At 39.0% G+C, this 22,390-nt stretch overlaps 3 protein-coding genes across 5 annotated transcripts in view; 1 reads left to right on the forward strand and 2 right to left on the reverse strand.

Moving 5' to 3' along the window:
• Positions 1-673: 673 nt before the first annotated feature.
• On the reverse strand, positions 674-12,418 carry LOC144031458 (inositol-3-phosphate synthase 1-A-like). Its single transcript, XM_077538633.1, is given in 13 exon segments — positions 674-1,046; positions 1,126-1,343; positions 3,297-3,410; positions 3,582-3,686; positions 3,688-3,747; positions 5,030-5,245; positions 5,976-6,125; positions 6,204-6,397; positions 6,490-6,619; positions 7,562-7,723; positions 7,803-7,927; positions 10,504-10,686; positions 12,321-12,418. Coding segments are annotated over 11 exon segments (1,653 nt in total). The 5' UTR covers positions 7,917-7,927; positions 10,504-10,686; positions 12,321-12,418; the 3' UTR covers positions 674-856.
• On the forward strand, positions 11,694-20,737 carry LOC144031459 (programmed cell death protein 10). Of its 2 annotated transcripts, XM_077538635.1 has the most exons (8): positions 11,694-11,837; positions 14,074-14,361; positions 16,215-16,268; positions 17,294-17,411; positions 17,512-17,638; positions 18,693-18,771; positions 18,855-18,937; positions 19,890-20,737. In XM_077538635.1, the coding sequence occupies exons 2-8, from the start codon at positions 14,272-14,274 to the stop codon at positions 19,969-19,971; spliced, it is 633 nt and encodes a 210-aa protein (XP_077394761.1). In that variant the 5' UTR covers positions 11,694-11,837; positions 14,074-14,271; the 3' UTR covers positions 19,972-20,737. The 2 variants fall into 2 exon arrangements, with proteins under 2 accessions (XP_077394761.1, XP_077394760.1); XM_077538634.1 differs by lacking the exons at positions 11,694-11,837; positions 14,074-14,361 and adding an exon at positions 14,378-15,743.
• Positions 20,738-21,071: 334 nt separating this feature from the next.
• LOC144032210 (beta-1,4-galactosyltransferase galt-1-like) overlaps positions 21,072-22,390 on the reverse strand; it is a 9,459-nt gene continuing 8,140 nt past the window's right edge. For both annotated transcript variants that reach the window (XM_077539925.1, XM_077539924.1), the window contains one exon: positions 21,072-22,010. In XM_077539925.1, the coding sequence (XP_077396051.1) occupies positions 21,803-22,010 (208 nt within the window). In that variant the 3' untranslated portion in view covers positions 21,072-21,802. The remainder of the gene's footprint in view (positions 22,011-22,390) is intronic.

Raw genomic sequence — 22,390 nt, forward strand, 5'->3', positions numbered from 1 at the left:
TATTTTGAGAAAAACACTGGACTCGAATATCATTTGAATGAATTCATTACTTTTTTTTTTCCATTTAAAAGAACAAAATTTTGTCTTTACAAAGAGGATCATTTGTAGTTTATATTACATTTTGTTAGATAAAACCCACCCCCATCCCCACCTTTTTAGGTAATAAGATATGTCAAATTTTGTATTTATTAAATACATTTTTATTGCATTAACTTTGTATTTTTTAAATATAAAAAATCTGAAATTACAAAGGTTGTTTCTATGTTTTGCATTATTATTATTTTTTAAATATTTCTCTAGGTATTTGCTATTGTTAGTTATTTAATAGTTATTTAATTGACTTAAAAGAAGAAATGTTTAGTCTGATTTCATGCCAGATATTGGAGAAAAAAAGAAAGATGTTTTTGTAAATAGTGTATATAAACACCATGACACACCCATCACTTTATTTTTATTTTTTTGCACCATTTATCCTTTTAGTAAGCTTTAGTTTATTTCTGCATTTTTTTTTTTTTTAAACATCTTCGGTTCTTTCGTTTTAAAATGCTTTTAAATATTGCACTACTTATGTAAAGCACAGAATGTACGTACTCTATGTTTGTATATGTACTTTATAAATAAAGCCTTGCCACTCATGTCACATCTTCGAGGTAAGCAAGTTGACACGTTCGGATTTGTGCTTCTGTAACATCTTTAATTAATACTGCGCGAACATGTTAGACAGTCTTAAAGGTGCAGACACGGAATCAACAGCAAATGAATGGAATGTAAGCCCTTCCATTTAACAGTGTGCAGTTTACTGTAACACATTACTAAAATAACAGTGCAGGAACCCGGTTTTGTGTAACGTTTGCGTCTACTTGGAGTGCTCGGGGTCATCGTAGTCGTACGCGTGGATGCCGTTGGGGACCTCTGTGTGGTTGATGTTGGCGATCGCCTTTGTCGGGGCGGCCGTGTCGCCACGGACGCGCTGCATAGACAGGAAGTTCCTCTGCAGCTTTTCCTCCAGCAGCATGTGACTCTGAGGGGGCAAGCCCAGACACGCCCTGGAAAAAATTTCCGAAAAAGTCATCAGTCTCGCTCGACCTGTATAGATTTTGAATGACGCTTGCTCTATGTCTGTACCTCATGATGTTTTCTATGGAGGCCCTCTGGCGGAAGAAGGCATTGATGACGGGGGTCCCCGGCGGGACCAGGGGGGCCTTGCACAGGAAGGAGAGCAGCGCCAGGACACTGTGGAAGGGCTGAAAGTCGTCCTCGCCATCGGGCCGGAAGCTCACGCGCTGGCACAGCTCTGTCAGAATGGCCAAGTCCAAAATGATGGGGCTGGCTAGGAGAGAGTCCTGGTGGCAATAAAAGTTAAAGGAATCATGAATAAAGTCTTCAGTTTACTGGAATAAGGACAAAAATTTATGTTACACAGGAAGAAAAAAAAAAAAAAAAGTCATAACTTTAAACAAGTTGTAACATAATAGCAAAAGCAATCATTTTACAATTTTTTTTTTAAAAAACAGTCATAATTTTACAGTAACAAAGTTATGTTACATGGGAAAAAGTAATAATTTTCTGGAAATTATTTTTATAATAAGTGAAAAAGCAATAACTTTACTAAAGTCTTAATATTACCTGGCAAAAGTCAACATTTTACTTTTCAAATAAAGTCTGAATTTTACTAGAACAGTGTTCACATTTTTTGAAGAAGTAGTGATAATAGTGTGTGTATAAAAATAAAATTGAATTTATTTAATGTGGGGAAAAAAAAGTCATTTTTATAAGAATGAAGCTATTTTACAAGAATATAGTTGTCATTTTATGACAAAAAAAGTGTCATGTTGCTGGGCTCTCAGTGTGTTTTCCTTGTCTCACAGTGCCTGATTAATGAGAGGGGCGTGTCCCCTGCACCACACCTGCAGTGCATCACCCATTAGGCCTTCATAAGGACTGGGACTCCTTGCAGCCACTGTCGGGTCGTTGCGCCGTCTGCTCACAGCCATCGTCTAGTGTTTCTACTGGTTTTCGCCTTCGCTAATTATTATAGTTCCAAGATTCTCGATTTTCATCTACGTAAGTTTTTGCTACGTCTCTTTTTGTTCCCACTTTTATGTGGCGTGTTTCATAGCTATAGTAAGTTGTTGCTTTCTTGTGTTTGCGGTTTGTAGCCTTCGGGTCTTTTTGTGTTGTGTTAATTTCCCTCCTTGCAATTTGCAAGCACTTTTTGTTAACCTTTTTCCTGGCTGTGTCCAGCGCTTTATGTTCATATTCATGTGTTTTGGTGAATAAAACCTCTCGCTTACTCCTCTGTGTTCTGTGATTCTGGGATCCACTTTCCGGTCGCACCGGAACCTTAACAAAAAGTTGTACTTTTATGAGGTTCGAAGTGGTTAGGTTGACACTGGGAAAAAAAAGTCAATTTCATATGAATAAAGTACTAACATCTCAGTTATAATTTTTAACAGAATAAATCGTGAGACAAAAACTGTACATTTTTATGAATATAAAGTCACAATATTATGTGGGGGGGGGGGGGGGGGCAGTCACAATATTACAATAATTAAGTTGAAACAAAAGAAATGGAATTTTAACTTCACAGGAATAAAGTAACAAGTCGAGACAAACAGTTTTGCTAGTTGCCAGGCGGAACTCATGGGGCACAGTCACTGATGCCCCAGAGCCTTATTTAAAATAAATAAAAAAGGCACATAACTTGATCCTGCACGATATCCTCCTGACTACCAGCAAAAAAAATAAATATTGTCCAATCATGTTTATTTTGATATTCCCAAATCTTTGTGAAGTGGAATGCTACAAAAGAAATTTAAAAAAAAAAATAACTTTTTATTTTTAAGCTATGAGGTGTCCACTACAGAGGACATCTTAAATGCTAGGCTCAAATACAATTAAAATAGTTAAAACAATACTTTAATGTGTTCTTAAGAGTGTTATCGAAATATGGTAACAACATTTAAAGCCTAAATTTGTTCAATAAAAAGTATTATACACTTACTTTTCCTCCTCCCTAAAAAGTGCTTGCACCAAGGGAAGCCGTTTTCTTTTATGCCATCAGAGGTAGCAAAGCCCCACCCCTACACATTTGGTATCATTGGAAAGCTCTGAATGTCCTCTATAGAACACAATTCAATCGTATGCACTGGGTGGGAGATATTCAGGTAAAAAAAAAAAAAAAAAAAAAAGGTCCACTACAGAGGACAAATTTGAATTGCTGGTAGTCAGGAGGATACGACCAAAAATAGTACCGGAGGAGTCTGTATTGAACTTTTTGAAGTGACGAGACTGACCTCACAGGTGTTGTGCAGTACGATGGTGTTGAGGCCGCCCATCATGATCTCAGACGTGTACTCATCCATGGCTCGCTTGCTGTCTCCCACATACGGAATGTACTTAATCACCACCTGCAAGGAACCAGAATCATACAATACTTGAGCCTGTAATCAATTTAGGACTAAGGCTGTGACATTACAAAATAAGAAACAAGTGAAGCAAGCGCCTTCCATAATTATTTGTCACCCCTGGTTCAGACGTGTTGAAAGCCTTCAACTAAATTCAGTGTATGTGTCACTCACACAATGGTCGGGCTTCTCCCCGCGGTCGTAGAGGACGGAGTTGGAGCGCACCATGTCGTCCACCACGTTGCTCTTGGTGATTTCCTTAGAGCGGAACTGCTGAGAGCGCAGACAGGTTCTTGCCGTCGTTGTTGCCCAGGTGGTTGTAGCTCACGATGGAGGTCGGCTAAAAAGGACAAAAAAAAAAGAAAAAAAAGGAAGGAGTCATTTGACGAGAATAAATTTGCTATATTATGGTACAAGGGGGTAACAATTCAAATTGTACTACTACAGTAATATACTATTACGAGACAACAGTTTTCATTTTTATCATAGTAAAGTTGCAGTATTATGCGGAAAAGGTGCTAATTTTATGAGGAGAAGGTCAAAATTTTACTAGAGTAAAATGGTAATCTTACAAAGTAAATGGTCATAATTTTATGAGGGAATAAGTCATAAATTTCTAAAGGCAAAAAATCTGTTGTGAGGGATGTCTTAATGAGGGAAAATAAAGTCATTATATAGAAAGTCATACTTGAGATGAATAATTTCATGAGGAAAAAAGTCATTAGTCTTGAGAACAAAATTTGATAAGGGTACAAGTCATAATTTGGTGTGGGAAATACACTTTTTGAGGCAAAAGTCATTATTTAATGAAATAAGTCATAATTTTACAAAACAAGAGAAAAGTATTACATTCACAATAATATGCTATTTGCCCCCCAATAGTCTAAAACAAGGTATTCTGTTTAATATTGCCTTTATGCAACATGAATTAAGCAGCAAAATCCCCCAGTTTTTATCCATCTCAAAGGGCGGCCATTTTGCCATTTGTCGTCAACTGAAAATGACATCACTGCCTAATGGTTCAGGTAACAACCAATCGTGACTGTCTGAATTTAGTCATGCGGCATTCGCAAGCTGAGCCATGATTGGTCGCTAACCGATCCCTGAGAAACTGTGATGTCATTTTCAGTCGACATCAAGTGGCAAAATGGCAAATGGCCGCCCCCTTGGATACAAAAATGGGTAGAGTTTGCTGCTTAATTACCGTACATATTCCACAAATGCAATATTAACCAGATTGCTGTTTAGACCAGTGGAGGTGCATAGAACATATTATTGCAAAGAAAATGTTTGACTTGACTTCCCTTATAAGGGAAAAAGTCATCATTTTCCACAAAAAAACTAAACAAAACCTAATTTTATATTTCAATAATCAAAAGGTTATATTGTAAAAAGGAAAAAATGTCATTTAATGAGGAAAAGGTAGTAATTTTATTAGAATAATGTGGTATCCTAATTAAGTAAAAGTCAATTTTATAGGGAACATTTTTTTAAATTTTATGAAGAAAAAGTCACAATTTTACAAGAATAAAGTAGTAACGTTACAGGTGACAAGTCCCGATTTTACAAGGGAAAAGTCATTTTTGAAAGAAAAAAGTTGTGAATTGAGGTCACGTTATCACCTTGATACCCGAGCTGACCAGGAAGTCCACCAGCACCGACTTGATCTTAGTCTGCCCAGACTTGAAGTCATCCCCGCCGACAAAGACGCCCCTCTGCTGCGCCAGCTCCACGGCCCCCGGCACGAACGTGTTCTGCGGGGAGCCGTTGATGTAGGCGCACGCCTCCAGGATGCTGGCCACTGCGAACAGAGTGGAGGGAGACACCTCTGAGCCCCCCTGACCAAGGAAGGGGGAGGGACAAAAACAAACATAACAATCAATTTGCTGGCTGAGTGATTTGACTTTAGCACGTTTTTGCCAGAATATGAAAATAAAGTCAGAAAAGTTTTGTGAGAATTACGTGATCAACCGAAAAAAATTGAATCCAGAGTTTGAAGCAAACATGGTGGAGCAGCATTTAGCGGTTATGCTGCATGACGTTTTTCCACATACCTTTAATTTAAGTCCTTAACTCATTCACTCCCCGCCATTTTAACTGAATTTTGCAAAGCCCACATAATATTGTGTTCTATTGCCATAAAACATTGAACCTACTAAAAGAAAGATTAGAGTCTCTTCTTTCATCAGGAAAAAAAAATTATATTTCTATCTGTTTCCGTTTTGCAGCAATTAGCATTAGAATATAGCTAAGTTTCCTCATTATTCCCAAATCTGTTTAAAATAGTGGGGAAAAGAGCTTGTTGCAACATGGTCCTGGTTGATCTCTTATACTCTGCTGCCACCTGCTGGTCATTTTTGTAGTAACTACCATTGATTCATGCATTCTCTTCAGTTCAGAGGATGCATCAAAGCCTTCTGCATGCTCTAGCATAGAAAAGCATAAAAAACGTATAATTACGTCTTTGGGAGCATGGCAATATTTAAAATAGAACGCTTTTGTACGTTATGGGGAGCAAATGAGTTTAACATTTGTGGAGCAATTTCTAACTAAAGCATTTTTTCTCACCTGGATGGCAGCCAGCAGGTTCTCCGCCGTGTCGTTTATGCCCGGCACGACGTCGCAGAAGCGCTCGGTGGTGGCGGTCCACACCACGATCACTTTATCCACTCCACTGACCTGCCGGAAGTCGCGGATGTCGGCTCGGACCCGCTCCACCTGAAAATGTTTTTTCACATAAGCTACCGCTGAACACACACACACACACACACAAAAAAAAAAAAGATTTCGCGTAACCTGCTCCGCCATGGTGCCACCGAGTACATTGTCGGCCCGGCTTTCCTGGTTGGCGGCGATGAATTCTGGGATGTAGATGGACGGTCTGGGTTTCATGACACCCATATATGGTCGCAGCTGCTCTTGTAGCGGCCAGTCTAGCACCTGGGCGCGCTCCATTGCCCTTCCCAGATCCAGCGAGGAGATATCCCAACCTCAGAACACATTCAATATGGCAACCGTCAAATTTGCATTTCTACGTGTATTGCTACACACACGCACAAAAATGTACATCAACACACTCTACCATCAAAGACGATGTCGCTGGGGTGCACCATGGGTAGCAGATCACAGAAGGGCACATTGACCTCGCCGTCAGGCCCTGATCCAAGACACACAGTAGAAGCCTGTAGTAGTGACCCAAAGTAGTTGGCTTTCTAAAAAGAGAAAAAAAATGACATCATAGGACAAAATGTCTCATGTTTAAAGGGGAAGTTAACCTTAATATGTGCCCTCACTAGTCTAAACATGACATTCTGATTAATATTACATATGTGGAAAATAAGTTATGAAGCAAAATCCAGCCATTTTTATCCATCTCAGGGGTGGCAACCATTTTGCTACTTGTTGTCAACTGAAGATGACATCACAGTTGCTCAGGGCTCAGGCAATGACCAATCACAGCTCACCTGTTTTTTTTAAGCTGAGCTGTGATTGGTTGTGACCTGATACGGCCTGATAGGTTTTAGCTTCATGGGGCTCTGGGTGGCGGAGTGGTTACCGTCGCTTGCCTTCGATACAGGCTGCGTGGGTTCAATCACAGCTCATCGGTTTTCTGAAGCAGAGTTGTGATTGGTTGTGACTTGAAACCTGCACAACTGTGATGTCATTTTCTCTCGACAACAAGTGTCAAAATGGCCGCCTTCTGATATTGACACAAACTGCTGGATTTTGTTGCTTAACTCATATTCCACGAACACAATATTTTAAAAATACTGTATTTAGACAAGTGGGGCTTCATTAAACATATTATTGTTAATACTTTTTTTTTGTGGGGGGGGGGGGGGGGTTGTAAAATTTTCGCAGGATGGCTGTATAATTTAATGTATATAATTATCTGGTGATGAAGCTTCACTTTGTTTCACTTGAGCTTGTTTCTTGACTTCATTCTGGACTAGCTGAAGCTAACGTCATGAAGCTAAAACCTTTGGCCAGGTTGCTTCAGTGACAAGCCTTTGGACTTTGGGTCTAAACCGGACTATTTTAGGCCATTTTTCAGCAGACGAGATTTTGGGTTGACATAGTGACGCAGCGGCCCCTGAGCCAATGTCAGACCGTTCTAACCACAAAGTACACTATTTCCATTGAACCTCTCTCACCTTGAGTCCAGTCTTTGTGTTCCAGGTGAGCTTCATCTTGTTGGCCAGGACGGCCGCGGTGACCGTGGTGCCGTTGTTGCCGCCCCAGCCCACCAGCATGACCCCGAGCCGGGGTACGTGTGTCTCTGTGCGAATGGTCATCCCAGTGGAGTGGGGCGTCACCTATAAAGGCGTTAACGTGCCCGGTCAGCATGTGTGCAGAGGACGTTCTAACGTGTTTAGTTTTCAGGGTTGAACTTACTGTGACCGTATTGCCATTTTGGTGCACGGATGTGGAGCAGTAGGAATATTGAGCTTCGATGTGTGTGTCCGTATACTTGACATTGGGACTGTTGATGTGAATCTTCACAGGCATGTTTGACAATTCTGCAGCAAAAACACAAATTTCAATACTACTTTTTTTCAGACCAGTACCAGTACGAGTACTCAACTCATGAGTAGTCACGATACAGATACCATTAGTACTTAAAATTAGTGCTGTTCGATACCGTTTTTTGGCTCCCGATACCGATACCGATACACAGCTTTGCAGTATCGGCCGATACCGATACCATACCGATACTTATGTTTTGTTTTTTTTCCTCAACATGAAAAAGCTGTCCTGCCATTGGTTCAGAGCATTCAAGGGCCAATAAGATATCTTAGATCGGCATGCAGTGAACATGTCATATATCAGTGAATGTTGTGCACAAGCAAGACACAAGATGTTGCATCCAAAATCCTATATTAGCGTTGGAATTAATGGTATCGGCATATAACTTGTGAGTAGTCACCGATACCGATACCACTGTTTTTATGCAGTATCGGCACCTCTGCCGATACCAGTATCGGTATCGGAACAACACTACTTAAAATTGCCAAAGAAAAAAACAATAGATGATAATTTTAAATAAATATATCCCAATATAACAATTATCCTTCAAATTGCAAGAAATTAATGGCAATGTTCTGTTGGTGATTATAAAACAAAATGTTACTAAAATAAGCATCAATCTTCTAAAGATTACTGCTTTGGAATACTTATTTTCCCTTTACAGCAATACATGTTTTGTGAAGAATGACCCCGCAGTTTCTGATATAAAGGTTCAAAAGAGGCTGCCACGCATTTTTTTTTCCAAATATGTAAACATTTGGTGGGCCATAGCTCCCAAACCCGTGCTCTGATTGACATAAGATTTGGGATTTAGTGTTGTATCATCACTATCAACAAGTACACCAAGTTTCATTAAAATCTAAATCTGCTTGTTTAAACCCACTGGGTGAATCAGCAAGCAACAGACACTATTGTAAAATATTCAAATGTACGGCCTATAATTCAATAGATTTATTGCTGTTAAGTGTTAAGGGACAAAAAATAAGTTATTTTATTTGTGATATATTTTTAAATTACATCAGCAGATTAATCTGTTATCACAATTTTATTCTGCTAAATATTGAAGTCAGCATTGGCCTAAAAAAAATAATAATAAAAATAAATAAATAAATAAAAATTCCATATTCACTGTACCTATCGTCTTAAATGAGGACGTAAGTGATCTTTTGCATTTAATGAACAGCTTTAGGAGATCGGATTCTGATACACGAGTGAGGTCCTCCTCCAAATGGAGGCATCAACATCCAATCAGGTCTGCGTTCAGGGAATGCACAAAAGACACTTGGCTTCCAAGCTACTTGGACCAGAACCGAGCCATTGAGAAGACAAGATTCATGGCGGCTCGCAACAATAGACGTTATGTAACACAACCTTATATGCCAAACTTTGGTACGACATGGCTAACGTCAGGTCATGTTCAGTACTGCCCACTTCATCAGGCCTCTGCAGTGGAATTTTACTGATGCCCACCAAAAGCTTCTCTCTTGATGCCAATTTGGAGTTATTTTGAGTTTGTTTTTTTAGTTTTTTTAAAGAGTGGATGAAAAAACAAACAAACAAAAAAAATCAGCAACTCAGCTGGAATAAATTCATAAACAGTTCACAGAGAAAAAAAAACAATATTTCAAAAGACCTGAGAAAGTGAATTCTGATTTTTTTTGTAAACATATATACACATTTGAGTCTAGTATGTTGTATTGTAGTTATAGTATGATAGATTAGAACTACGAGTACTCAGTTATAGCATTATTAGTATTACTTTTTGGGCTGATTTTTTTGGGTGTGTGTGTGGGTAAACCGTGCCCAGTGATACACGTCGACATCGGGTATGAGTCCCCATTCGCCACAATGCAAAAACTTGATTGACTTTGTGCACATTAGTGTTTATTTGACACAATTGCGAATTACTTATTATTACTTAGTCCTCGTGGCTAGCACCTCCTGTCATGTTGTGGAAAGCCCTTCAAAGAACCAGTGGGACATATTCAACAGACCAGACACATTAAGAGGATTAATTTTAGCAGACGTAGGTATTTGTTGGTTTCACCTATCCACAGAGTTTGAGGGCGAAAATAAGGGCTTGATTTTGATTTACTGTTGAAGTCTCATTTTATGTACATCATGGTCATTTTTTAAAATTAATCAAATTTGGCAGGGTTGTTAGCAGCATTCTTCTCAGTGATGTGCCAAAATTAGAAGACGTGTAAGTGCAACAATGCAGTGGAGGAGGGCTGCAAAAATAAAACAACTCAGATGAAATAATGTAAATTGAACTAAAGTCAACATGCAAAGAGAAGCAACAAAGCGCGTAAAATATATTTAACATGTAATGCAACAATGCGCCGCAGGAGTGATGAAAAACACTTATTCTGGTCAATTAATCAACATTCAAGTCATTTTCTGGAGTTTATAAACAATTGCTCCACAGCCATTGTTTCATTTATGTAATGCATACCCGTTCTAACTCGATGGCGGCGTTTTAGCGCACACAAACAAAAGAAAAGCCGCAAGCGGAATTTCATTTATCATCTTAGAAGTGACTTTACTACGATGACAAAGATTTACTTACGGTGTTGCTACTACACACGTGTAAATGAATGATGCGTGCGCGTCTTGCTGCAGCTTCTGCTTCTGGCAAAGTGAACAAGTGGGAAAGTTCCACAAGCTTCCACTAGCCTGGCTACTTGCCAGTGAGCTTTTCTCCTGACCAACTTGCAGACTTGCACCCACTTTGGAGCCTCCCTAGCGCCATCTAGAGGACAAGGGACTTACTACAGCATACAGCATATTGTGTGTTATTTTTTAGGTACATACGGTCTATTTTATGTTCAATGTATGTGTAAAAGATCAAGATCCCCCCCCCCCCCCCCAAAAAAAAAAAAAAACTCACACAGAATTTTAGTTTTAAATTATGTTTTTCCTGCATGTCATTCCAAATTTCCAAATTACGAGGCCTACTCACGTTGTAGTATAGGGCAGTAAAGACTAGGTGCGAATGCACCTAAGTGATGTCTGCCATCTAGTGGTGAGTGACGACATTACAACTTAAAAGTATACAGCTGCGCGGGGTGGACTAAAACATTTGACTTCGCCCACATGAATTTTACAAAATGGTTTAAGCTTTTTTTTAAACAAATTTTGCAGATTTAATGATGCGTGGTCTTATGACGTAGATTTAATTTTTTTAAACGCATTATGGAACATTGAAAATTACAAACACCCTTACATATTGTCACTTTTTTCTTTTTTACTGGAATATTAAGAACTGTACAAATTTTATGTAAGAAATGTTTTTGTTTGTTTTTTTGGAGACCAACTTTTTTTTTTTTTTTTTTTTACTGAAACTCTGCTTTTAAACATGTACAGTATTAGAACGTCAAACATCAATTCAAACTTTGCTTGGAATATTAAAAACTGGACAAATTTTATGTAAGAAATTGTTTTTTGTTTGTTTGTTTTTTCGACCTTTTATTTTATTTTATTTTTTTACTGAATCTCTGCTTTTAAACATTTACAATATTAGAAAATCAAACAATTCAGCAAAATATAAATAAATAAATAAAAATATATAAATAAACAATAAAAGATAAGGAAAATAATCTGATCACAATAAATTTTCAGTTAAGGTCAACTAAAGATAACTCACTAATGTTTTTCATTTCAATGTGTACTTTTATTGTTTCTTGTCGATTGACTGAACCCCGATGACGTAGCACCTACGGAGGGGGCGGATGCGCTTTCTCATTGGCTGAGCGCGCCTGAACGTAGCAACGGTCCGGAAGATGTCGCTCAGGCCAGTCCTAAAAAACTTCCGCCTTAAGTTGTAAAGAAAACATAGCTGCTAAAAAAAGGGCTTTTTTTTCGGACGACGTACGCGCCCAAGTTTAAGGAGTCCGAACACAGGTAGAACCAAGCACACGCTTTACACCTCGTCGCACATCCGTCACGTAAGCACTTTGGCTTCGCGTGTTTTTCTTTTTACGGGGCCACATTTGAGCAGGGCCGAGACAAAATGTTACGCTTCGCTCTCGCTAAGCTAGCACGGCTAGCACGTCCGCCTCGCTATGGTGTGAACGCTAACATTTGGGCTATTCCGATTAAATCGGGCTGTATAAACCACGATTGCCGAATTGGACACTTGAAGCGGTCTGTTGGTGGCCGTTTCGACCGTCTCGACGCGTTCACGGAAACATTAGAGCCGAGGCAAGGATACGTCGGCTACTTTCAGAGCTAGCGTCGCCTAGCCGCCGCTAAAAGGCTGCGTTCAAGGTAGGCTAGGAGAGAAAAGCGTCTTATCAGAAAACACATAGTTGTATTAACGACACATTCAACGGGGAAATACATTATTCAAATTCACACTTGTGGGGAGTGTTCGTAAATTCTTACTTTGTTTTATGTCCAAAGGGTTGTTGTTTTTTCCAAACGCCGGCAATGTGCAACTGTAACGCTTCCAATTGGCGAAATTTAAAAGGAATGACTCGTCAAATTAGGTGTTAAGACACGCACGTTGGCTTGCCACTCCCATCTCTCTCGCACGCGCCCGCAGAAGTGCCATCCTGAACGGTCACACACACACACACACACACACACACACACACACACACCTACCTACTTACCTTCCTTCCTTCATGCATTGTTTGATGTGCTCAAGTGCCCCAATGAAGTCAATAGGATTTGAAATGTGAAATTTGTAGTGTTGACTTGTCCAGGTAATACTTACCAGGCAATAAAGTCTTAATATTACCTGAATACTTAGTCTAAAATAATAAGAGGGAAAAAAATTAGCAACTTGGCAGGAATAAGATCAACGCATTACAACGAAAAGGCGAAACTTGACAAGAGCAAAATTACAGTACAACCTGAATATTACACGATTGAAACCAATAATATACAACAAGCCAACATTTTCAGTTTTAAATTAGGTACAAATATTGAAAAAAGTATTTGAAAATAATTAAGTTGTAATATCAAAGGGATGGATAATGTAATTTATTTACAATTTATTTCTATACTTATTTTTCTAATACATGCAAAGTAAGTGTTTTTAATACATTTCATTTTGTCTTTCCTAATAAGATTAATGTGTCTGAAAGATCCACTAGTCAACAAAAAATTGTTTGAAGCAAACAAGAAAATAACCACCTACAAGTGTTTTAACGGTACTCTAAAATCACATTCAGTTTGATATCTTTGTGGTTTGTTAGGTGTTTTCGATACAAAAAACACAGTAATTTTTTTAATTATGGTTACCTTGAAATGATGTCAAGTAAACCATACATTTTTAGAAAAAAAAAATGGAAAAGCAAAACATTTGGGTGATATTCAAATTGATTACACTCTAATAAACAAACTTTACAACAAAGAAAGCTTAATTATGTAAACTATTACCACTGAAATCTTTGAGCACTCAGCTGTTAGCTATTTAAGTTTAAGAACAAATTGACCCTTTTTTATGAAAACATAGATTTGGTTACAATTATACAAAACTATATTACACTCTTTATTATAATAAAAAAAAAGAAAAGCTCAGCTCTTGTTGCACTTGTGCGGTGACAGTATCTCCAGCAATGGGGAAAGAAAACCCGTTCACTAGCAACCAAGGTAGGTGGAATCGAGTGGTAGTACTCTGCTAATTTTACAATATGTGGACTCAGACTGCGTTTACATGCCAATATTTGAGTTAAGGTCAAAATTCTCGTTTCTGAAAGTTTTGGAATAACCCATTTATATGCCTGAGTAGACAGATTAGTCGCATATGCATAGTAACTTGATCTAAACCGCAATGCATGGACAACATCATGGAAATAGACGTCATTTCCACTTCCTATCTTCTACCTTTGATAAAGACATTATTTCCATGTCACTCATCAGTGTGTTGCCAAGCCTTGTTTGTTTATCTGTGCTTATGTATTTCCGGTGGTTTGCGCACGAGACGCCGTGCATACAAAGTACTTCCTGTATTCAAAAGACCGAGATTCCTTGTGGGTATAGCATGAGTAGACAACAAACAAATGTTACATTCAGTGGAGGTATCCGATAACCAAATATTGGGGTTAGAAAAGGAATAACCAAGGGCTTTTGTTTGGGATGTGTTAACTTCAAGTTTGTTTTTCTGTGTGCGTGTGTGTGTGTTTTAAAGGTTGCCATTCCTGAGGACTTCAATTTTTATTTTTTTGTTTTTGTTTGTTTTTTTAAGAGCGTGCATGTGTGCCTGTGTGTGTGAGTGAGTTTGTGTGTGTGCATGTGTGCGCGTGTGCCTGCAGGTGTGTATGTGTGTGTGCGTGTATGCGTCACCCCCCCAACCGCCATTTGACCGAGAACCACTCCTCCCTGGAGGATGACAATGGAGGAGATGAAGAATGAAGCGGAGACAAACTCCATGGTATCCATGACGCTCTACACCGTGATGTACCCAGTTTTTAATGAGGTAAACGACAGCTCAGGCCTCTACACTAACTTTTCCACGACGAGCACTGGTGCGAGGAACATTTTTAGTTGCTCGCACAGCACAGGATTTGGTCGCACCATTTTTTGTGGAGGTGCAGCATGACCTTAGGCATACCAACACGATATATTTGCAAAATATTTCATTGGAACACGAGGTTTGCCTGCAACAGCAGTGGCTATCAAAACAAGTCAATAATTTCGTATAACTTAATGTGAACATTATTTTGTTTAGCTCACTAGAAGCCAGTATTTTTTTTTTCTTCACCTGCTCCTGATGTTCCCCTGCCCTTTTCATCTGTATCGATTGATTTGGCACCTTTCGCTGGCCCTCATTTACCACCACCATTCTTCTCCTCATTCTCATTTTGCTTTAGAAAATGATCAGCAATAGACTGCTTTTTTTTTTTTTTCTCAAATTCGCTGCCGCTTTTCCATGAGCCCCGCACGGCACGCTACCACACCACACCACACACAACCACACTACACCCGCCTCCATTGCTTTTCCGTTACAGGAGGCGTGCTGCGGGAAGTGGGCGGGATATTTGAACTCTCCAAGCCAAGCTTGCATTCCACAATGCGTGCGAATCTGCCATAACATTTCACGAGTGGAAAGTCACGCCAACATTGAACCATATTTACAATTTAATATGGACCACCATGGATGAAATATTGCGATTCACGAGCGGCTCGCAAGTCGCGACGCTATTTGTGAATGGAGAGCTCTGCCGCTGGCGCTCCCATTCAAGTGAATGGGAACACACGACCAGCGAGCATTGTACACTGGCAGTTTATTTTTTATTTTTTTAAACCACAAACATTACAAATCCATCCACAAGTACCTTTTAAATCGTGAATATAGTTCAGTGTTGTTCTAAAACATTATTACATATATTGTATGTACGTATTTTTATGACTTTGGTGAAGACCGGCGGGCGCCTTTGCATCACTCGCGCAAACAAGGAAATGGGCGTGTGCCACGGCGTTGCTGTCAGTCAATCAGATGACAGTTGACGACGGATCCTCTCGTCCCCCGACGACCGGCGCTGCAGAACCGCTGCCGAAAGGGTTCTAAACAGCGGTTACAACGGAACCACTCGGCCCCGAAAGAGTCCCATGGAGACATCCGGAGACAAAAAATGCCGCTTCCGTGTGGAACCAGTCCGGTGGAAAAGCGCCATATTATATATGTTTGTATGTAAATTGTAGTCTGCGTGTACCCGTATGCTGTGCCCATCAGGAAGTAGCCAGCCAATCACATTGCAGCGGGTCATGTCACTCAAATACTATTGGATTGAGTCGGCGCACGGCGGCGCGCTCTTGTTGCTACGGGAGAGCCAGCGGAGGACACTGCGACTTTCGAATGTACGTTTTAAACATAGTGCAGATGGAACATTAATGCACTCGCGCTGTGCGAGCGGTATTTTTCTTCACCAGCACGCACTTGAAAGTTTCCCGCATTTGCGAGTGAAATGCTCACACTGTCGAGCCCTGCGGCTCGTTAATGTCATTTTAATGTTGTTTCCTTGTTTAGGTAGTATGTCAAAGTTGATGAGTTTGAACCGATAAGTTAACCAGTGGACTTCACTACGCCGCATGGACGTTTAATGCTTGAAATCGACTATTCGCTAGTCACATCTGTTTGAAATGTCGTCAAGTTACGTCAACCATGCTTTCAAGTGTCTACTTTGTTTGAACGAGATTTAGACATAAACAGCACGTACAGATAACAAGACAAGTTTATTATCGCCAAAGTAAGATGGCAGCAAAGCTTTATTCACTTGAAATGCCTGCATTCATTACTGACCCTGTGCACTTTTATGCTTTCTGTCTCAGCTGGAGAGGATCAACCTATCAGCAGCTCAGACGCTCCGAGCGGCCTTCATCAAGGTAAATATGGGGAGAAAGATATTGCCACTTTTAGTCAATAGAACTGCAACATGACAAATTTCTTAACACAGTAGGACCAATATTACCATTAATTACATTTTTACAGGATTATTATGTGAAGATTTAGTCATAGTATAATAGTTATATTAGTCATGAGAAGAAATGTAACCTATGGGGGGGAAATCTGCAATCTTGAGAGAATAAAGTGACAAGAATCAAGGTGAAAATTTAGCAAATAAATAAATAAATAATTTAATTAATTTCCAAGAAAAAATCTGTAAATCGTATTTAAAAAAGTTATCAAGTACATATATTTAAAAAAAAAAAAAAAAGGGTTTAAGAAATTCCCGTGAGGGATTTGTTGCAAGAAAAAAAAGAAAAAAGGGGGGAAAATATGCCTTATATACATGGACCATGGACAAAAAATTGGCCTCTTGCAGCTGACGTCAGAAGGCAGCCATCTTACGTTGCCACTGTTGCTGACAAAGTTTTGTAAGACTTGTTTTACACCAGGATCATGGTGCTGACAACATGTTGCAGACAAATCTTTGAGTGGCACTCGTAGATATACCATAAAAGAAAACATTTATGTTCTTACCACTGAAATTTGCATGTATTGCTTCTCCCAGACTTATTGGTAAAACTGCGCCATACACTCTGATATTTTCATTGTAGAGAGAAAATAATGTGAAACCGCCGCAGAGAAATCAATTTATTCAAGTTAGGTGCGCTTTGCGAGTGGCAACCTAAGATGGCCGCCGTGGCTTCACTACGGCGAGTAAGTGGACTATTGTTAGTCCGTTATGGTCCCAAAATGTTCGCCAAACGTTTTTTTTTTTTTTTTTTTTTTTTTTGTGTAAGGTGTCTTAGATTGTTCTAAAAAGAGTGCAGAAAACACTTTATAGGTAGATAGGTGGGTTCACAGGATTGCACACGTTTGTTTGAATTTGCAAATGATAACCCGCCAGTAGGCGGGGCTTCACTGCATGATAAAACTGCGACTGTTTTATTTTCTCTTCAACCAGGCAGAGAGGGAGAACCCCGGCCTGACTCAGGACATCATCATGAAGATATTGGAGAAGAAGAACGTTCAAATCAACTTCACTGAATCGTTGCTGCGCATGGCCGCCGACGACGTGGAGGGTGCGTGTATGCCCAGTATGGTGTTATTTGTGTACCCGGTACCCACCCGCCTGTGATTGTGTCCCGTGGACCAACCAATACACTGAATCCTCTCGTGCAGAGTTCATGATCGACCGGCCCGAACAGGAGTTCCAGGACCTGAACGACAAGGCCCGAGCACTGAAACACATCCTGAGCAAAATCCCGGACGAGATCAATGACAGAGTACGCTTTCTACAAACTATCAAGTGAGTGCCATCGATGAGTGTTACAAAATGTCAATTTGTGCACTCTCGTTAGGGTTTCAAAGTGGAAGCTAAGATGGGTAATTTTGAAAGTATTTTTTTTGCATCCCCTACTCCAAAAACCTCAATCATGCCACATTCAAAATGTTTAAAAAAAACAAACAAAAAAAAAACAAAAAAAAAGCTACCAACCTCTACAATCGTCCCTTTCAAAATGCAATGTCAACATTTTAAAATAATGGCCGAAGTCATAGTTTGACATAAAATGTATATATTTTTGCCTTAAACATCTCAGGATGCTGGCCACCTCAGCTAAAATCGGCTCCATCTAAAGTTAAGCAGGGCATTCAGTTCTACCGCTGAAATGCAATTATTCATCAACTTAATAAAATCGTTTTGGTTCAGTTTTTTGTGGTTTCTGTAAAAAAATGACTTAGTTCGTTATTTTAATAAGGTGGTAAAATAACGCATCAAAAGCAGTGATTCCCAGTGAGTTACTACTGTAGTGTAGTTCTACTAGTGGTACGCCGGCTCCCTCTAGTGGTACTCAAAAGATTCCCTATATTTTTAAACTGTGCTTAATGTTATGGTGCTTTTAATTTTGTTTTAATCAAGTACAATACATTTGTTAGGTACAGTTCAGTTATAGTTAACTTTTAAGTACAATGCATTCTCATTTAATATTTTTAGAAATTGTTTGCAAACATTTGCTGGAAAAGGTCACAGAACTATGATTTTCATAGTATCTTCCCTCAAACTTCTCAAGCCTGGCATCTGCATTTTTGCTAAACCACTTCAGGCAATGGGATTGTAATTTTTATATAACTTTACTTGCATGAATCTGGCCGTGTCAGTCAAAATTACGCTAAAATGCATTTTACATAGATATATTCCTTCCGTAAGTTCCCTATTCAGGGCCTACTGTAATTAAGAAAAAAAGTTTATTCACCATTAATGCCAATTAGTTCTGGTTCATTCACATGAAAAATTCCCAACTTTTAATATTCATTGCATTTTGCTACCGTAGTTCTCATTGGTCATTTTCACCCCCATACAGAGACATAGCCAGCGCCATTAAAGAGCTCCTGGACACTGTCAACAACGTCATTAAGAAATATCAGTACCAGAATCGCAGAGTGAGTAACGGCATCTATTCACACTTCAAATTGTCATCCTTTGCATATGTTCACTATCTTCTGATTTATGTCTGCCGGTCAAGGCCCTGGAGCATCAGAAAAAGGAGTTTGTGAAGTACTCGAAAAGCTTCAGCGACACCCTCAAAACGTACTTCAAAGATGGAAAGTAAGTGCAGTGCAATATAGTTGTTCACTTCTGCTTTTGTTTTTATTATTATTTTTTTATTTTTTTATTTTTTGTTATTGTTATTATCCCAAAGTTAGCAAAAGCAGCAGATCTGAATGGTATTTGACCATCATCTGTTCCCAGTTAAAAGCAAGGCATGAAGTCAGCCAGGGCCTGAAAATGCTTGTTTATTTTCATTCCTCCATGTTAGGGATAGACCAATTATCTGCTACGTTATTCAGTATTTTGACCAATATCGACATCGGCTTAAAAAAAGGTATATGTATATGAACGTAGATAACATCAACTTAGATGGCTGACCGCAATCAATTGTTTTTTGTTTTGCTCCTCAAAACACATTTTGACCTCATGCAAACCTCCCTTCACAATTTCCTTTATTTAGATGACTAAAAAAAATGTCTTAGCTTATAAGCATTTTTCATACATTTTACCGAATAACTTCATGCAGGAGATAGCAGGTAGGCATTGTGTAGATTCTGACGGTCTGATAACTGAGCAAAAACATTGCAGTATCACTATCATGGTATTGAAATTACAGCCCCCCCCTAAACAAAATCTTGACTATTTGGCTTTTGGTATTTAAATGATTCTTACTGGTGAGTTATTTTGGGCTCATCATGTTGTGTTAAGTCAAATAAAGACAGTATTAATCTAATAAATAAAGGTAAATGTGTTTTTTTTAGAATCTTGTAAATGATATTTTACCATTCACGGTCAACATTGTTGAATGACGTCAGATTGAAGCAACTCTGTGAAGACAAAGTACTTTTTTTTTTTTTTTTTTTTTTCTCTGACTTGGACCTCCCAGTGTGAGTAGCGTTCCAGTGAACTCCGACTTTCCCACTTTCTTGGCATGCATCGTTAGTACAAAGGCGCCATGTTTGTAGTCCTTGTTGCTTCACTGCTTAGCGCTGTTATCTGTCATTGCCAGGGCGATAAACGTCTTCAACAGCGCAAATCGGCTTATCCACCAAACCAACCTCATACTGCAGACCTTCAAGATTGGGGCCTAGCACAGTGAGGACCGTGCAGTCCGGGGAAACCCGCCAGCCCAACCCTGCGGAGGTGGTCATTTTTGGGGGAGAGAGGGGTTGGAGCGGGCACGCTCGGGTGGGCATGTGGTCGGAGCACCTGACCCATATTTGTAAATTAGGAAGAGTTGATTTTAGGGTTGGGAGGTCCACAGTGGGAGAGACTGTAAAGTGCCATTTGTGTAGTCAATGAGGATTTTCCAGTCTCCAGCTGAAATCGGCTCCAAAGTCTGCTTATTTGATTTTATTTGGACACTTTTAATTTATAACCCTGATTTTTTTGTTTTTTTTGTTTTTTGTTTTTGTTTTTTGTTTTTGTTTTTTTTCCGGGGAGGTGTTTATTAAAGACTAATTGCCATTTTTCTAATATATTCATGTTGATCATTTTACATAAAAAAAAAAAAAAAACACTGCAACAATCGTACCTACACGTAAGAGACGGCATCCATTTTGTGTCCTTGCCGCTTGGGAGGTTTGACAGGCCTGGGAGGCGGCCATTTTAAGATCCCAAATTTCATTCCTCTTTGCCTATCTTGACGACCACGACGCCAAATGACTTCCAAGCACAGCGTTGTGCACCTTAATACGAAATAGAATAATAAGTCATACAACATTCCCTCCTCCTCCTCCTCCTCAACAGAGTGTTAGCACGCCAAGACGCTCCTCGCTGTCGGGGGGTTGTTAAGACAAGAAATTCTGTATTTAACTGATCCTGGTTGCAAATGTTCAATAAATAGTTTCCAAATGATCACTTTATGCTTTTTGACTTTTCTCATCCACTGTTGGAATTTTTTATTTTTTTTTATAGCCGCAGGAATGAAAATGCTATTCATACGTTATAGCATAGCAATAAATATATGTATATGTATATATATATATATATATATATATATATATATATATATATATATATATATATATATTTATTTATTTATTTTTCACTTTTTGAGGCTTCACTATGATTGATATTGTGCTGATCCTTCTCTTGTGTATGCTTTTGCCACCAAGGGGCAGTATAATACATGCGCACGTACATACAATGATTTGATTCCATCATGAAACAGAAGACGGTCACAAGAAGCTGAAAGTAATTCGATTAGTTTATTTGAAAGTCGATAGGGTCGTTTCACAAAACTCATGATAAAACATGGTTATAAGAAGCCAGAATTAGCCAAAATGATATTTTTCATCTGTAGCTCTCTGGCCAGGATATAAAAGAAGCATTAAAATATAGTTGTTCATTTAAATTTTTAAGGTGGAACTGTATTTTGTAGTCTTCAATGACAAAAACATTTTTATATTATACTGCACGATTGTATGACTTGATGGGAAAATGAAGCTGCATGAAGCACTTGAATTTTCTTTTAATACTTGTGTAGATGACGCTCTTGGTTTAAATATAAAAGCTTAGTGCAATGGAAATTGAATGGAAATTTCCACTGCATTTTTTAAACCAAGAGTGCCATCTACAGGAGTGACAAATATCACAAGTGCTTCATGAAGCTTCATTTGTCCATCACTAGCCATTGACCTATAATGTGGAGACGAAAGAGAGAGACAACTCGCGTTTCTGTCCTTGTCTCATTGTTCACCACGTTGACCCCGGCGCGATAAATGTCAGAACAAAACAGTGATGACATTAGCACATAGCCTATCAAGAAAATAGTGGTGTATAGACTTTACCCACTGTATTGTTACCACCGCTTCTAAAAGGTTTAGTTCCCCTCCCAACAAAGGCTTTTTTTTTTTTTTTTTTTTTTTAAAGATCTTACATCTTGCGGTGGTCTTCCTCACGCCCCAAATAACTGATAAGCTAAACTTTAATCAGCCCCGCTCCCTTTAAAACACGGTCGACACTGGAGATCAGTTTTTCCTGGAAGTCCCACAATCTCCGGTCCACACGGAGCTCTGTCAGAGTTTCAGGGTCATTGAAGTGAATGACCCGACACACATCTTCCGGGACGGAGTATTTTTTCCCAAACTGCTTCGTCACAGAGTGCACTGATGTCTGCTCCACTAACCTGGAAAAGGAAGAAATATATGAATTAACTGAAACAATGCTCACCAATCGTTTGGAAATTTCCATTGGCGTATTTTGGGAGTATTTTGCTGCAAAAGAAATTTAATTGTTCTAAAGGTGAACTGCTCATTTTATATTCCCAAGCATTTGATTGGTTGTGCGAGTACATTACATACTGGAACTGTGATGCGCAGTCCATATAATGCTGTAAAATGTCAGCTCAAACCAAAACCAACTTTCTGTGTTTTATTGTGAAACTATAGGTTGACTCTAACTTGTAACTTGTGACAGTATTAATGTGTTCACTATTGCACATTTGCACAACCCTTGTTGATCAGTCTTCTATGGGGAAAGGTTTGTCTCATAATGATTCGCATAAAT

The sequence above is a fragment of the Festucalex cinctus genome, chromosome 12 (genome assembly GCF_051991245.1).
Source record: "Festucalex cinctus isolate MCC-2025b chromosome 12, RoL_Fcin_1.0, whole genome shotgun sequence".
In the NCBI taxonomy this organism is placed as follows: Eukaryota; Metazoa; Chordata; class Actinopteri; order Syngnathiformes; family Syngnathidae; genus Festucalex; species Festucalex cinctus.